The following is a 17,100-nucleotide window of genomic DNA, read 5'->3' as shown; positions in this document are numbered from 1 at the left end:
TAAAAACCACATTGCTAAAATAGTTAATAATCCAAGGAAATATTCATATTATATTGCTAGATTTATAAAATAAGATCCTGGATGTTTCCCTTTTTAACATAAGTAGATACATAGAAAAACAGATGGGTTTTAACATATAATAAACAATGATCATTATTGAATAGTGGGATAGCAGCTGATCTCTTTCTTCTATTTGCTTCTTGGTATTTTCCATATTTTCTTCAGTCAACATATTTTTTTTAAACTTAAGATAAAATATTTATGTATTTATTTATAGATAAAAATTTTAAAGAATTCAAGAAAGGTAGGTTGTCAGGCAGACATCTAGAAATAGTAACTTCAGTGGAAAAGAGAGATGGAAGATACAGAAATTCCTAAATTACAACACTACAGCATAAAAATATAGGTGGGATCATGAGGTCTATAATTTTGCTGAGCACATTTCAACACAGACAGTATGATACAAATGTGCACATTTTATTCTATGCCCCAGGGGCAGTCAATTGTCCTAACTGTGAATGTGAACACTCCAGAGTGGTTAGTTAGCATTTGACCAAAAGCCACACTCCAAGGTTTAAGTACTTCACCTAACTTTTATCTAGCATAATGAATATCAAATGGATTTTCATAGATTAAATCAGTGGTGTTTAAGATACTGGATTAGCTAAAACTATTTTAGTAATACTCACTTGAGCAAGAATATAAGGAATCTAGCCAAGTCCTTCTTCCCTAGGAATGGTTTAGCCTTGAAACCTCAACTGCTAGTTAAGTGGATTCTTCTTAGTGAAAGGAGTTAACCAAATGTCAAAGTTGCTAACCAAATGGCCAACAGAATCCTACCACTGGAATACTGCTGCATTTGCTTCAGGCTAATCTTTCATGCGCGGTTCTGTTGCGGTACCGAAAGAGGACACGAACTTCAATAAGCTCATAAAACGTAGTTAGGATACTGTTTTATTTATCCTGGCTAATAGATTGCTTTTATGTGTGTTAGAACTTGTTTCATTATAACCTGGCAACAAATTTGTAAGGGAGTAACTAATCCTCACCTATCTCCAACTGTCTGTGGCCCCCAATATCTGCCAAAAAGAACCTAAGAACTTTGCAAGACCTAAATCATTGGATTTGGTCTATTTGTCACAAGTGGGGATAAGGCAGCCCTTTAAGAACTGCAAAGCAAGCACATAGCCTGAAATATTTTCACTAATATAAGCATTATAGATAAACTGATAACATATATATTCTAAACGTTTTTATTTATTTTTGAGACAGAGAGAGACAGAGCATGAATGGGGGAGGGTCACAGAGAGAGCGAGACACAGAATCTGAAACAGGCTCCAGGCTCCAAGCTGTCAGCACAGAGCCCGATGCGGGGCTCGAACTCACGAACTGTGAGATCATGACCTGAGCCGAAGTCGGACACTCAACCGACCGAGCCACCCAGGCGCCCCTAACATATATATTCTAAAAAATAATAGTTCAGTAAAAAGTATGTCCTGCAAATAATGAGAAATAAAGTATGACTGTTATGTTTGTATGCAAATAAATGTATTGTAATTATGTTTAAAGAGCAAATAAATGTCATAAGTGGCTTCATAACTACTTTTCTTGTAATCCTTTCTCAATAAACTGATGATAGTGCCATAATACCAACAGAATGAAGAAACTGGCTTATGCTTCACTAACTCTTTGACAGGCAATTCTTACGTAACAACTAATTCTCAATGAATTGTATTTTATTTGCACAACAGATTGCTTAAAGTTATGTGTAAAATTACTATTATTTCTCAAATAATAGTAATGATGTAAAATGAAACACTGCAATGATGCCCTCTGTGTAGCTAAGAATTTTCTGGAATAACAGTAAATGACTAGCATATGTGTTTTTCTGGGAGAAAAGGTACACTGCTTTCATTAGATTCTCAACAGTATCTGATAAAAATTTTTCAGGAACTACTTACCACGTTTGTTTGGTAAGTGTAGTATATTCTAACGAAAGCTAAAAGAACATGAATTGTTGTGGATTGAACTGTATCACACCTATCCTTCCCAATTCATATGTTGAAGTCCCCTTACTTCAGAATATGACCTTATTTGGAGATAAGGTCTTTATAGAGGTAATCAAGTTAAAAGAAGGTCATTAGGGTGGGCTCTAATCGAACTCGACTGGTATTCTGAAAAGAGGAAACTTGGACACAGACATGTGTTGAAGGAAGATGATGTAAAGACACAGAGGAGATGACCATCTACAAACCAAGGAGAAGGGTCTGCAAAAGATCCTTCTCTTATGACTCTCAGAAGAAACAAATCCTGCCAACACATTGATCTTGGGTTTCTGGCCTCCAGAACTACGAGACAATACATTTCTGTTGCTTAAGCCACTCAGTTTGTCGTACTTAGTTATGGCAACACCAGCAAACGAATACATAGAATTAGGATATTTGTTACCCTATTATTATTATTATTTTGAGTTAGCATTGAAGTCAGTTCCCATAAATGGTGAAATTTAGCCAGGGTCTCATTCCTAAAATTAACATATTCTGATTTTTTTTTCCCTAGGAAAATAAAAATGAAGACAGAGAATTCATTAGCTAAAATATGGGGCTCAGGATCATCTATATACTCGATTGGCTGCCTGAATCTGACCTGAAGACAGTAGGTATTGATGGTTGTGGCACCAACTAGGCAGGTAATTTTGAGCAAGACTCTTCCTCTCTCTGTGTCTAGATTTTTTCATCCATAAAATGAAAGACTGGGTTTATAAGGTGCTTTAAAAATTTCTTCTGTGCTATGGTTTTATTTATGAATAATGAAAACATTCATGAAATACCTCAAAACTAAATATAAATGTTTTGAGGTTTCCTTTCAGAACACTCCTGGTAAAGCAAAGTATCTTCTAGTCTTCCCACATCATAAATTCAGTTTTGGGGTGCCTGGGTGGCTTAGTCAGTTAAGTGTCTGACTCTTGATTTCTGCTCAGGTCATGATCTCATCTGGAGTTGGGCTCCATGCTGACAACGTGGATCCTGCTTGGGATTCTCTCTCTCTCTCTCTCTCTCTCTCTCCCTCTCCCTCTCCCTCTCTCTGCCCTTCTCCCATTCAAGCTTACTCTCTCTTTCTCTCCCTCTCGAAACAAAGAAGCTTAAAAAAAATAACTACTCGTCATGCCCACTGACTAGAAGAGCTTAGCACAGTGCCCACTGGGCACCCAACAAATGGTAGCTATTACTATTAAAAATCTGTAACTCTTGTATTTCTAATCATATCACCTTCAACACTACAGGCGCTTGATAACTATGTCTTATGTTAACTGAAATGTAACATGTTGTAGAACCTTTCCCTTGAAGATACAAAACACTAGGATTATTTTCTCTTTCTATCCCTGTGGACTTCCCCCACCCCTTCTCATTCCTCTTAATCTGTAATTATAAAGCTCTCAATAGATTTTTCAAAAAATTTATAACTATCTCTTAAGTATACTCTTTTGCTCCTTGTTCCATTACATCTAATCTACCATTAGGTTATTCCATAAATCTGAAGGGGTACGCTATTCTGAGATTGCTAAAGAGAGATTATTTTCCTTCCTTCAGTAGTGCCAAAAAATATTTTATTTATAGTTCTTCCATCATACATATGTCTTTAACTTCTACAAATAAGATAGATTTAGTAGTCTTGGCATAAGAGAAATATACAGTCCCTGAATTATGAAAATTTCAACTTCGTGATGATACAAAAGTAATACGCATTCAGTAGAATCCATACTTTGAATTTTGATCTTTTCCTGGGCTAGCAAATATGTGGTACAATATTCTCTGGTGATGCTGGGTGGCAGTGAGCCCCACTCCCAGTCAGCCATTCCATCACTGAGAGTAAACAACTCTTACGATCATTCAGAACTCATTCAACCATTCTGTTTTTCACTTTCAGTACAGTATTCAATAAGTTACATGAGGTATTGACACTTCATTATAAAACAGGCTTTTGCCCAACTGTCACCTAAAGTTAAGTGTTCTTCAGATAGACTAGGCTAAGCTATGATGTTTGGTAGGTTAGTTGTATTAAATGTACTTTTGACTTACGATGAGTTTATTGGGTCATAACCCCATTGTAAGTTGAGGGAGCTCTGTACATTAGATGTTAATGGCTGAAGATACTGGAAAATATACCTTATTGGTAAAGGATTTCTCAAAGAATGCTGTAAAAGTTTACCTAAAAACTTAGTGATTTGTGATACACCTCAGAGATCAGGAAAAGACTCTCCTCACCATCAACAAGCTGATTTCAAGCTTTCAAGAATCAACGGATCTGAGTTATTGATGTTAAAAGTATTGTTAATTTCACATTGTTTGGGGGCAATAGAATATAATCTAATAGTAAGAGAGAGGCAATCAAATTGTTTGGAAAACTGCTGTTCTTGTTTTTAAGTACTTCTGTAACCGAAGCATGTAGTTAGTGATAATTGCTCAAAAAGTCAAATTCTAAAAATTCCCTCTTAACATTCCTATGCTTCCTTCTCCTATATCTCACATGGCTTTTTATTCTCTCCTTCAAGTCCCTGCATATTATGGCATGACTGTCCTATGGGGCAAAAGGCTCTCAGGATTATCTTCCTTGTTTCCAAATCGCCTCTCAGCCTGTGCAACTCAGTTACACCAGCTGGATGGGCACTGATCCCAACCTTGAAGATCCCCAGGAAGACGGCACAACATCTCTCAAACATTTCCTACTGCATAATTTGTATTCTAAAGAAGCAGAAACAGAACTAAAACACTGATTTGTGTTTGTCTAGTATATACCTCCCAGTCATTTAGAATAACTGTGCAGTTTTCAAAAATTCAAATTAATTTTTTTTTTTTTATTGAGACAGAGAGAGAGCCCGCGCAAGCGAGCTGGGGAGAGGGGCAGAGGAAGGGAGGAGGAGGGGGGATAGACGGAGAGAGAGAGGGAGAATCCCAAGCAGGCTCCAGGCTCACTCACTAAGCCGCCCAGGCGCCCCTAACTTTAAACAACGCTGGAAGGGCAGGCTTTAGGTAACTCTCCTAGAACATTATGAAACTTCTGCGAAGGATGAAAGCCAAATAAAATACGGAGAGTGCCAAAGAGAAACGAAGAATCTCCCAGGAAAACAATTTGAAATATGTGTCGGTAAGAGAATGATTATCTTGAAACAGAAACTTAATTGTGGTGGGTTCTCCCAAGGTCCGCGAGAAGAAAGGGGAGGAGAGAAACAGAGTAAGGGGCAGCTTCAGGACAAAAGATACAAATCCCACAACCGCAGAGACGGGAAGACCCTTACGGGTTCGTCACCCAGCGCCCCGTCCGACCGGCGAGCGAAAGCCCCTCCACATATCCGGGACTATGGTCGCCCGGCCTCTATTTTCCAAGACAGTCACCTCTCTTCCGCCCCCTTCTCCCAATGTCCCTTTCCGAGGACGCTGTCACCCACCTCCGAGCACTGTGCCCAGGAAGATGCATTTCTTTTTGTGACGTTTTAGAAAATTCCACATAGAGCTCAGCATCTTCAGACCCTGAAGGTGCGGGCTAAGGGCGGCGGGGGTGGGGAGGGGCTGTTCGCCAGGAAAGCGTTTCCTCGTCACTTGGCCCCAACGACCAGGCAGCACCTCCGTAGTCCCGCTCGGTGCTCTCCAGAAATCACAAACGCGACTTTCCGCAGAGACTGTCACCGGGGCGGGGAGGGGGCGTGGACTACAGGCGAGCAGCTGCGCTTTCTGCTGCTGCCGCCGCGCCGCCGTCGCCGCTCACTGGTCCGGGCCCCCCGGGTCCGTCTAGAATTCGCTCCCGAGTGCATCGCCGTTCGACTTCCCTGGAAACCGCGGCTCGCGTCCGCCGCGTTCCGTTGCCGGCGCTCCGCTGCTGTTGCTTCAGCCTCGGGCGCTGAGCGCCACGGCCCGGGTGCAGGATGGAGGCAAAAGCGGCCTCCACGCCGGCTACTGGCGGCGCCGGGTGCTCGGTGACGGCGGAGGAAACCGAAAAGTGGATGGAGGAAGCGATGCAAATGGTGAGGAGCCCAGGCGGTGCGTGCCGTGGGTGGGAACTTTTCTTTGGTCCCTCTTCCCGACCCGGGCATTTAAGCAAACGTCCTGCGTGTGCTTTCTCGTCACCATAATCTCGATGGCGGTCACATTTCTGGGTGAACTGCTGGCTTTACTCCCCTGAAGTTTTCTTTAGTCCATTCGCACAGTGCTGTGGGGGAAGGAGGAGAGGAAATACAAAAATCATTTCTTTTTTCACTGGTATCAAGTATGAACCAAACACCCCCATTCAGCTGCTGCTGGTATGTACGTGCTGCGTCCCCTTCTTTCCCCGAAGACACACTCGCAAATCCGGAAAGTTACATTATTGTGTATTTATGACCTCTTGAACCTGTCTAGTAGGAGAAAGGACCCTGAGGATGTGTCTGATAGAGAGCAGGGTAAAAACAAGTCCCTGTACAGTCAGATCTACCATTCATTCATTCATCCTTCCATGCTACTGCCCTGTTTTTTTTTTCACTTCCCTCTCTCGCTCCGTTCAGGACTGCTGATTAAGAAGAGCTCTAATCAGATTTGTGTATAATCTAAGCTTTACCCATACTTACGAGGACCAGTGAGCTCTTTAATAGGGATAAAAGTGTGTGTTGGCTTATATACGTATATGTATATAAATATATGCACGTGCACACATATACATGTGTAAAATGCCCTTGAGTTTTACATTTCTCTAAGGCTGCTGTAAAATCTTTTTTCATACATGCTTTTGATTATATTCTTTTTTTTTTTTTTTTCATATTCCTATCCTTAGTGGCTTCTGGTCTCCAATAGTTAATTAGTTCCATAATTATTAATTCACTCCATACATGTTTATTGAGTACACTATGCTTGGCATTGGAAATTTAGTACTGCAGCTGATTTTGGTACATTCTTTGTTCTCTACTCATACTATTACCCCTGCATTCATTCTCTATTACAACCAAATATTTTTCTCTAAGCCATGATGTATTACAGCATCTCTCCATTTGTTTCTGTTACTTACATAATGTTCTTTTAAACTTGTTTCTCATACTTTTTTGGAAGTGACTCACAATAAAAAAAGTCTACTTTATATTACAACGCAATAAACTCACACATAACTATAACTGAAATAAAAGTTTCACAGAACAGTATTTAACCTTCCTATGTACAGTTTTCCTGGTACTTCAATTTCATTGAGTTTTTTTTTTTTTTTTTTTTTTGCGGGGGTTGCTATTTATGACAAATGTTCCATCTGTGAGCCTCTCCAGTCAGAAGTTCTCTGAAACGATGCTGTTGGCCTTGGCTAGTAGGAGGATGGAGTCATCTGACTCCCCCATCCTGTTAACTGGTCCACAGATAGTGTAGGTTTTAAACTGGTTGTTGAACCTACTTGTCACCTGGTCAACCTCAGCCAGGTTCATCTGGATGGGCACATGGTCCTCTTGGCCCAGATGATGCCCTTGCTGGTAGAGCATTTCCATGTCACATCCACATCCACAAATTGGCTGATGTGGTACTGCTGGTCCTGATCCACTGACTTGATTTTAGGACCTATTCTTTGAACACATTTCATGATTTATTTCCTCCATTAAACTTACAAGATACATAGCATTCTGATACTTTGATTATTGTTCACATACACATTTAAAAATTAATTTGTAACTTGTAATATGGATGTTTGTCCTGAACTTCTTTTATGTTACTAATTACTCTAAGTTGGAGACAAGGAGTTTTCGCTTGACATCTATGAGAAATAAGCCCACTGACCTGATCAAAGGAAAGAGGCCAAGACTCGGAGCACAGTGAAGCAAGGCTTTAATCAACCAAGCGTGGGTGTCTGATGAACAGGCACATTGGTGACGGTCACAGCAGGCAATTTATCTCCTAGCACACAGGTCCCTCCCCTGATTTCTCATTGGCTGAGTACTACAGAGGTTACAGCCTTTCCCGGAGGTTGCCTATGCCCATGTAAGGCAAAAGGTAGTCTGATTGGGACAAACCTATTCCCTGCAGTGAGGCAGAGACTTTCATTCCCTCCTCCCTTTATTCTATGGCACATGTTCATTGCAAAACCTGTGAAAATAAGTCCACCAGACAGAGAGCGGAAGAAGAACCAGGAAGCGAAGTGTCTAAGGGTTTGGGACTCCATTGTAGGGGGGTGGGGGTGGGGGTGAGGGTTGCACATATTTCCAGTAGGTTGTAGACCTATTAGGTTAACTGGACAGCCCAGCTTTCATTTAGTATTTCTGAAAATGAACCATCTCCTTTACTTCTCACAATATCAAAATTTCACTCTTCCCCAAATCATTTCAATAATATCTTAGGCAGCTTCTTATGGGGGAGGATGATAATATATACACAGGAAGCTAAAATATCTTAAACTAAGCTCTCACCCTTCCGTAGGTGAGAGCTCTGGAGGGCAGACGATGCCTGAATGCTAGGAAGTCAGAATTTGCGGGCCCTTTTGTCTACTTTCATTTGCTTCCTGAGCTCTCTTCAAACTATTTATGTCTGGAGATTTTCTGAGATGCTACCATAGAGGACTGAATGGAGGTTTTCAGAAACAGCAGACTTTAATAAGTCATTGAGCATTCCCACTCCTGTATCCGAGCTGTGTTGGTTTTTTTTTTTTTTTTTTTCATCCTTTCATTTTTTGGGTCTTTATTTTCCTTTAACCTTTAAGTGTCGTTTGTTCATAATATATTGGGACATTTCATTCACATACCTCTGCACTATTCTCTAGACTTCTGGCCTAAACACTTAAGTCCTTTTACTACCTTTTGCTGCCTCCCCCTGGGGTTTCCCTTCCTACTCTATAGAAGGAGATGGATCCAAATAGTTTCCAAGATCTCTCTGGCCTTGACATTTTTGTCTCTTAATTGGATTATAAGCACTTGGGGATGGGATTGCCTAGTTTACCTATTCCTACACAGGGTCAAGGAGGCCCTTGTGGTTTGGGCCGGTACGTGTTCTTGCAGGCCTTAAACAAAGGGGAAGAAGTGCTTGTCATAAATCTTGTTCTTTGTCCAATCATCCCCTCCCCACTACGGAAACTTCAAATCTTAAATCACTTCGAAGATAAGGTGATTCAAAGTACACTACGTACTTATGAGAAGCGTTTAAGATGAAACCAGAAACGTATCTAGGGCCAAATCTGTTAAGCTCTGAGGAATTTGAAAGTGCAATATGCCGTATTCATGTAATAGGTAGGATACTAGCATTTGCATACTTTTGTACAGAGTAGACATATTTATATGGCCAATACAGATAGCTAGAATGTCTGGCTCTGACGATCTTGGTCTTACTCTCTTCATGTTTAAAATAAAGTGTTTGCACTAGGAAATTTCTATCCTAGTTTGTGATTTTAATATACCAACATAAGCCTGGGTTATAAAAGAAGGGAAAATGGTTTTGAGAGAGCTTAAAAATGTATTTTTTAAAAAATGTCATCTAAAATTAGTGAGTTTGTACAAAAATCAATACAACCCTACCAGTCTAATCATTACAACATTTTTGGAAGGCAAGCTGGCATAATGTAATTAGCAGCCTCAAAAAATAAATGTTCATATCATTTGACCTTGTAATACAGTTGTGTGGCATTTATCTTAAGGAAATAGTTTGGAAGCATAAAAGCAATCCTTGTCATTTCAGGGTTCTATGTAATAGGGAAGACTAGGAAGCATTTAAAACTTCCAATGAAGGGAAATGGTTAAATTGTGGTATATGACTGTGTTGAATAATGTGCTGTTATTGAAACGATTATGAATACTAGGTACAAACATGACATTAACTATCACAGCTACATGTGATATTCAACATTAGGCAAACAGAAATACAAATTATTTTATATTATATGGGTATGTTTAAAGTTTGGATAGGCATATGTTCAAACCCCAGAGTGGCTACTGACAGCCAACTAACTTTGACAGGTTCTTATCCTTTCAGCCACAGAGGCCTCTTCTATAAAATGGGTATATAGTATCTAGCTCACAGAGTTGTGTAGATTAAAAGAGATCATGTTTGTAAAGCCCTGACATATTATCCTCAATAAATAAAAGCTTTTTTTTTCATCAAATAAACAAAGACTAAAGGAGAACACACACAAATAATTAGTTAACATGGTAAAGATATGTTTTTTTGTTTTGCTTTTTTTTGTGTGTGTGTGTGTGTGTTTTTAGACAGAGAGCACAAGTGGGGGTCAGGGGCAGAGGGAGAGAGAGAGAAGATCCCAAGCAGGCTCCAGACTAACTGAGCCACCCAGGCATCCCAAAGATTTGGGTCATTTTAAAGAAATTCAATACTATGCTTTTGTTTATTTATTTTTTATTTACTTTTTAAAAATTTTATTTTTTAAATTTACATCCAAATTAGTTAGCATATAGTGCAACAATGATTTCAGGAGTAGATTCCTTAATGCCCCTTACCCATTCAGCCCAACCCCCCTCCCACAACCCCTCCAGTAACCCTCTGTTTGTTCTCCATATTTAAGTCTCTTATGTTTTGTCCCCTTCCCTGTTTTTATATAATTTTTGTTTCCCTTCCCTTATGTTCATCTGTTCTGTGTCTTGAAGACCTCATATGAGTGAAGTTGTATATTTGTCTTTCTCTGACTGACTAATTTCACTTAGCATAATACCCTCCAGTTCCATCCACGTAGTTGCAAATGGCAAGATTTCATTCTTTTTGGTTGCCAAATAATACTCCATTGTGTATATATACCACATCTTCTTTATCTATTCATCCATCGATGGACATTCGGGCTCTTTCCATACTTTGGCTATTGTTGATAGTGCTGCTATAAACATGGGGGTGCATGTGTCCCTTTGAAACAGCACACCTGTATCCCTTGGATAAATGCCTAGTTGTGCAATTGCTGGGTCGTAGGGTAGTTCTACTTTTAGTTTTTTGAGGAACCTCTGTACTGTTTTCCAGAGTGGCTGCCCCAGTTTGCCTTCCCACCAGCAGTGCAAAAGAGATCCTCTTTCTCCACATCCTCGCCAACATCTGTTGCCTGAGTTGTTAATGTTAGCCATTCGGACAGGTGTGGGGTGGTATCTCATGGTGGTTTTGGTTTGTATTTCCCTGATGATGAGTGATGTTGAGCATTTTTTCATGTGTCAGTTGGCCATCTGGATGTCTTCTTTGGAGAAGTGTCTATTCATGTCTTTTGCCCATTTCTTCACTGGATTATTTGTTTTTTGGGTGTTGAGTTTGATAAGTTCTTTATAGATCTTGGATACAAACCATTTATCTGATATGTTGTTTGCAAATATCTTCTCCCATTCTGTAGGTTGCCTTTTAGTTTTGCTGATTGTTTCCTTCGCTGTGCAGAAGCTATTTATTTTGATGAGGTCCCAGTAGTTCATTTTTGCTTTTGTTTCCCTTGCCTCCGGAGACGTGTTGAGTAAGAAGTTACTGCGGCCAAGATCAAAGAGGTCTTTACCTGCTTTCTTCTCGAAGATTTTGATAGCTTCCTGTCTTACGTTGAGGTCTTTCATCCATTTTGAGTTTATTTTTGTGTCTGGTGTAAGAAAGTGGTTCAGGTTCATTCTTCTGCATGTCGCTGGCCAGTTTTCCCAGCACCACTCGCTGAAGAGACTGTCTTTATTCCATTGGATATTCTTTCCTGCTTTGTCAAAGATTGGTTAGCTTATTACTGTGCTTTGTAAGTTAAAATGTAAAAGTCTAATTGAAGAGATAGCATAAGAAGACTAAAACCAGAAAGGAGCCACTGGTAAATAAATGTTGGTGTTTGTTAGGAGAAAATCTGGAAGACTCGGAATGAAGATGGTTCTTTATACCACCAAAGGGAGAAAACAGAAGAGAAAAATTGATGTGTTTTAATTACATAAATATTAAAAACTTTTGCATGTTAAAAGGACAAGGTAAAAAGTAACAAAGCAAATTTGTAAAGAAATGATTGGGCTTGACAGAAGAGTTGATGGGAGAGTTCGAAAGTAGGAGATGGGATGGATTGAAGATTATGTGAATTAAGTCTGTTTTGAACTTGACAGCAAAGCAAATATGTATTTTATCGAAAAACATTTCACCTAAACTCATTTCTGTGGGGTTTTTGGGTTATTCTCACCACCTTCTCCTTAACCCACCCTTCTCAACTGCTCACTTACTCGCCCTCATTATGGTGGGCTGGGCTATTCCTCATCAATAACGTGATTTCCCCTTTTAAATACTCCCACCACTCATGTTTTTCTCTCTCATTTGCACAGTAATTGGAGACTTTTCACAAAATACACATTACTGTAAGCAAATAGGAAGATAACATTGAGAGGTAGGACATGGAGTAAAGGAGGTAAGTTTGCTGGAACAGGAAAAAGAAACGCTGAAGGAAGGAATGAAAGGCACAGCCCAGTCACCTGGAGGCCTGAGTGGAGGGAAGGACAGCTCTGTGCAGCTACTCCTGTGGCGGTCGGGCATCCTTCCAGGTGAACAGGACTTGGAACCCCGTTGGGAAACATAGGTTCTCTCTGTATTCTGCCACTGCTTCTTCTCCACTTGGTCTCGAACTCTCTTCTACATGCTTGAAATAGCTACACGGCCACACATAGAATTCTTCAGAAGATAGTTTTACAGAAAATCTTGGTCACACGGCCCCCTCCATCATTTATTCTCTTGCAGTTTTTTTATCCTTAAACTTTCTATGTCTCACTCTCTTAAGGGTTCCTTCTCCTTCTATCCCTTGAACTAGACCTATTTGGAACCCCAAAAGTGATAAAGTAACTGATTGGTGGTGACTAGAGTAGAAATTTGAAGCTTAATGGCCAGAAACCTGATACCTGGTAGGTGTTCCATAAATATTTGTTGCAGAAATGAATGCATGGAAGAGACCGCCTGGATCCTGGTCCCAGGCTCTCACATGAGCAAATTCCCTAATTAGCCCATGTCTCTGTTTACTCATCTATAACATGGAGAGGCTCACTGAATCTGTCTCTGAGTTGTGAACTAAATGTGTTAATACTTATAAAGTGCTTAAAATAGTTCTGGTTCAAAGTAAGTGTTTCAACAAATTGTAAGCTCTTAGCATTTGCAAGCTCAGAATCAGAACACTTGTTATGTAGATGTAACAGTCTGTTATAATAGTTAGAAGCTAGAAATTTAACCCACAGATAGATCACTCTTCAAGCCACTGGTTTCCATTTCCATCATTCCACCAAAATTGCCTCTGTGTCACCTACCTTTGTCCTTGGTGCGTTTTTTTCTGGAATCTTCCTTAACACCAGACACTCCTGGTTTTCCTCCTGTCTTACTAGGCGTTTCTTCTTAATCTCCATCACAAGCTATTTCTAGTTTACTCCACCTTTATTATTACTTTTTTAACTTCTCCTTTTGAAATAAGTATAGATTCACAGGCAGTTGCAAAAAGTATAGGAGGGAGGCTCATGTACCCTTCACCCAGCTTTCCTCAGTGATAACATCTTACATACCTTGAGTGCAATATTGAAACAAGGAAAACGACATTGATGCAATCTGCAGAGCATATTCTGATTTCATCAGCTCTGTGTGTACACGTGTAGTTCTGTGCACATTATATCAAGTTTCGTTTTGTTGCCCTGCCACCAGAACTGCTCAGTCACCACTAGGCTCCCTCATGCTACCCTCTATAACCACCATTCCCTCTCAAGCCCTTAAACCCTGGCAGGCACAATCTGTTCTTTGTACCGTGATTTTGCATTCAGGAATTTATATATGTGACTATGTAACCTTCTGGGGTTTGGTTGTTTTCATTCAGCATGATTTCCTTGAGGTCCATCCAAGGGTTGAGTGAATCAGTAGTTTATTCCTTATATTGCTGTGTAGTATTCCATGGGATGGATATATCACACGTTTGCTTCACTGTTCATCCTTTGAAGGACATTTGGGTCATTTTCAGTTTTTGCCTATTACGAATAAAACTCCTGTGAACATTTGTGTCTCTATATGACTATATGTGCTTCCAGTTACTTGGGAGAATGCCTAAGAGTGCCATTGTGGGGTCATATGTTAGCTGCAGGTTTTGCTTTTTAAGAAACTGCCAAACTAGTTTCCAGAGTGGCTGTACCATTTTACAGTCCTACCAGCAGTCTATAAGTGATCCTGTTCCTCCTCAGACTTGCCAGCATTTGGTGTTTTTACTTTTTATTTTAGCCAGCCTGATAGGTGGGTAGTGATAACTCATTGTGGTTATAATTTACATCTCCCTAATGGCTAATGATAGGAGTATCTTTTCATGTGCTTATTTGCAATCTGTATGCCCTCTTTGGTGAAGTGTCTGTTGATGATTTTTGCCCATTCTCTAGTGGGATTTTGTTTGAATTTCTTTTTTCTTTTTTCTTTTTTTTTACCATTGAACTTTGAGAGTTCTTTATATAGTCTTGATAATAGACCTTTGTTGGATATGTGGTTTGCAAATATTTTCTTCCAGTTTTAGCCTGTCTTTTCTTCTTAACAGAGTGTATTAGTTTCCTGTGGCTTCTGTAACAAAGTACTGCAAACTTGGTAACTTAAAACACCACAAGTTTATTCTCTTAGAGTTCTGGACGCCAGGTGTTGGTTTTAAATTCATTTCATCGGGCTAAAACCACAATGTGTCAGCAGGGCTCTGTGCCCTCTGGAGGCTCTAGAGAAGAATATGTTTCTTACCTTTTCCAGCTTTTGGAGCAACATTCCTTGCTTGGTTCATGGCCCCTTCGTCTGTCCGTCCATCTTCAAAGCCAACAGTGTAAATCTTTCTGCCTAATTCTTGTAAGGACACTTGTGATTGCATTTACAGCCACCTGAATAATCCAAAATAATTTCCCTATCAAGGTCTTCAACAAATGTTTGTTAGATGATTAAATGATTTCTCTCTCATGTGTACCTGAGGTTATGTGTACTCTTAATCCTTTTTTTTTTTTTTAAGTTTTTATTTTAAGTAATCTCTGCACTCGACATCGGGCTTGAACTCATGACCCTGAGATCAAGAGTCTAATGTTCTTCTGACTGAGCCAGCGAGGAGCCTTGTAATCTTATTTATTTTTTCTTTTTAAAAAAATGTTTATTTATTTTTTTAATGTTTAATTATTTAGTTTGTGAGAGAGAGGGAGCGTGAGTGGGGGAGGGGAGAGAGGGGGAAGAGAGAGAATCCCAAACAGACTCTGTATTGTCAGCACAGAGCCCAGATGTGGGGCTCCATCCTGGGAACCCCTGAGAACCGTGAGATCATGACCTGAGCCAAAATCAAGAATCAGATGCTCAACCAACTGAGCCTCGGAGGTGCCCCCTACCCCCAATCTTACTTTAAATAACATTCTTTGTGTGCTGATTGCCTTAACTGCATGGGTAGTCAGGATCTCCATCTTCCCTAGCTGTCAGTCCTCCCCTGGCTTTCCTTTCCCTGGTAGCCAATGGTGCATTTGTATATTTATTTGTATATATTCACCAAACCTTGGAACTCTTCAGACTTTAAAACTTTGCATAAACTGGGCATGCTTTAACCATTGTTACAGAACTAGACAGAACCAGCCCGTGGGTGGTTCATGACACAGTTCTGAAGAATGCAGTCTTCCTGCTTCAAACACTGTGCCCTTACATCTATGCAGGCTCTGGCTCTATCCCACCACCCTGAAGGAGGAAGGAGAGGGACAGTTTCCTACCCCCGTGGGCCTCTCCTTTCACCTTTATTGACCCAATGAAAAGGTAAGGGTCAGTTGAGCATGGTTGAAGTGTCTAAGGAACCCATATTGGCATTATGATGGGAAGTTATTGCTACTCTAAATTAAGCAGAGCCGGAATAGGGGGGTAGTGCAGGAGATAGAACATTGCTGTCTTAAAGCAATGTCTTCAACTTTGCACCACATATCCTTTATGCTGTGTGTGAATACCTACACTTAATTGGTAATCTAGTCTTCCAAGGTGTCTTCAGACCTGCCAAAATAAATGCCATGCCTTTTTAGAAACAGCCATACTTGGATTTTCTTGACTGCAGTACATGGAAATGCTTGTACTCTAGGTTCAAGGGTTGTGTTCTTCCTCTGTTCTCTATCAGCGGCAGGATCAGGGAGTACTCAGATATGACTTGCTTGCTTCTGTTCTCTGTCCAAAAAAGTACTCTTTAACTGCCTTGGGCCCCAACTGGTTCAATCAGTGACAGGAAAAAAAAAAAAAAAAGCCTGTGATGGGGCAGACTTTGCGAATATAACCATTGGTTTGCCATTTCCAGTGTGGTGGTGGTGGAAATATTCTTAAGCTTATTTTTCTAATTTATGTTTTTCAATTGAGGTGTACCTTATGTACAATAAAATGCACAGGCCTTAAATGCATGGTCTATTCTGTTTTGACTGATGCAAACATCTATGTAACCCACACCCTTTTCAAGATAGTTTTGAACACCCTGGGAAAGTTCCTTGTGTCCCTTTCTAATCAGTCTACACATGCCCTCCTGTGCAGAAATTGCTCTCACTGGTGTTTAGTTTTGTCTGTTCTAGTACTAAACCCGAAGGGAATCAGACAGCATGTATGCTTCTTTTACTCAGCTTCTTTTACTCAGTGAATCTGAGATTCACCCATGTTGTTGTGTATATCCCTAGCATTTTGTTTTCATTGCTCAATAGTATTCCATAGTGTTATTACGGCACAGTTTGTTTATCCATTCTTTTGTTGAAGGACACCTGTGCTGTTTCGAGATTTGGGTATTATGAATCAAGCTATTATGAACATTCTTTTTTTTAATTTTTAATTTTTTAAAATTTGCATCCAAATTAGTTAGCATATAGTGAAAGAATGATTTCAGGACTAGATTCCTTGATGCCCCTGACCCATTTAGCCCATCTCCCCTCCCACAACCCCTCCAGCAACCCTCAGTTTGTTCTCCATATTTATGAGTCTGTTCTGTTTTGTCCCCCTCCCTGTTTTTATATTATTTTTGTTTCCCTTCCCTTATGTTCATCTGTTTTGTCTCTTAAAGTCCTCATACGAGTGAAGTCATATGATTTTTGTCTTTCTCTGACTGACTAAATTCACTTAGCATAATACCCTGCAGTTCCATCCACGTAGTTGCAAATGGCAAGATTTCATTATTTTTGATGGCCAAGTAATACTCCATTATATATATATA

The 17,100-nt window shown here is 39.9% G+C and overlaps 2 protein-coding genes and 1 pseudogene across 7 annotated transcripts in view; 1 reads left to right on the top strand and 2 right to left on the bottom strand.

Moving 5' to 3' along the window:
* PEX3 (peroxisomal biogenesis factor 3) overlaps nucleotides 1-5,742 on the bottom strand; it is a 34,326-nt gene extending 28,584 nt beyond the window's left edge. For all 3 annotated transcript variants that reach the window (XR_006202855.1, XR_006202854.1, XM_042939978.1), the window contains exon 1: nucleotides 5,447-5,742. Coding sequence is in view for 1 of the 3 variants with exons in the window: in XM_042939978.1 (XP_042795912.1) it covers nucleotides 5,447-5,519 (73 nt within the window). In the remaining 2 variants the exon portion in view is untranslated. The remainder of the gene's footprint in view (nucleotides 1-5,446) is intronic.
* Nucleotides 5,743-5,828: 86 nt separating this feature from the next.
* ADAT2 (adenosine deaminase tRNA specific 2) overlaps nucleotides 5,829-17,100 on the top strand; it is a 54,495-nt gene continuing 43,223 nt past the window's right edge. For 3 of the 4 annotated variants that reach the window (XR_006202856.1, XM_042939979.1, XM_042939980.1), the window contains exon 1: nucleotides 5,829-6,019. Coding sequence is in view for 2 of the 4 variants with exons in the window: in XM_042939979.1 (XP_042795913.1) it covers nucleotides 5,921-6,019 (99 nt within the window). In the remaining 2 variants the exon portion in view is untranslated. Of the gene's footprint in view, nucleotides 6,020-6,229; nucleotides 6,296-17,100 lie in introns of those variants that run through there. The other variant, XM_042939981.1, reaches the window with a different exon arrangement.
* On the bottom strand, nucleotides 7,280-7,584 carry LOC122219267 (annotated as a pseudogene).

Source organism: Panthera leo, chromosome B2 (genome assembly GCF_018350215.1).
Source record: "Panthera leo isolate Ple1 chromosome B2, P.leo_Ple1_pat1.1, whole genome shotgun sequence".
NCBI lineage: Eukaryota > Metazoa > Chordata > Mammalia > Carnivora > Felidae > Panthera > Panthera leo.
Note: the sequence above shows the minus strand (reverse complement) of the source record. Positions and strands in the feature narration are given on the sequence as shown.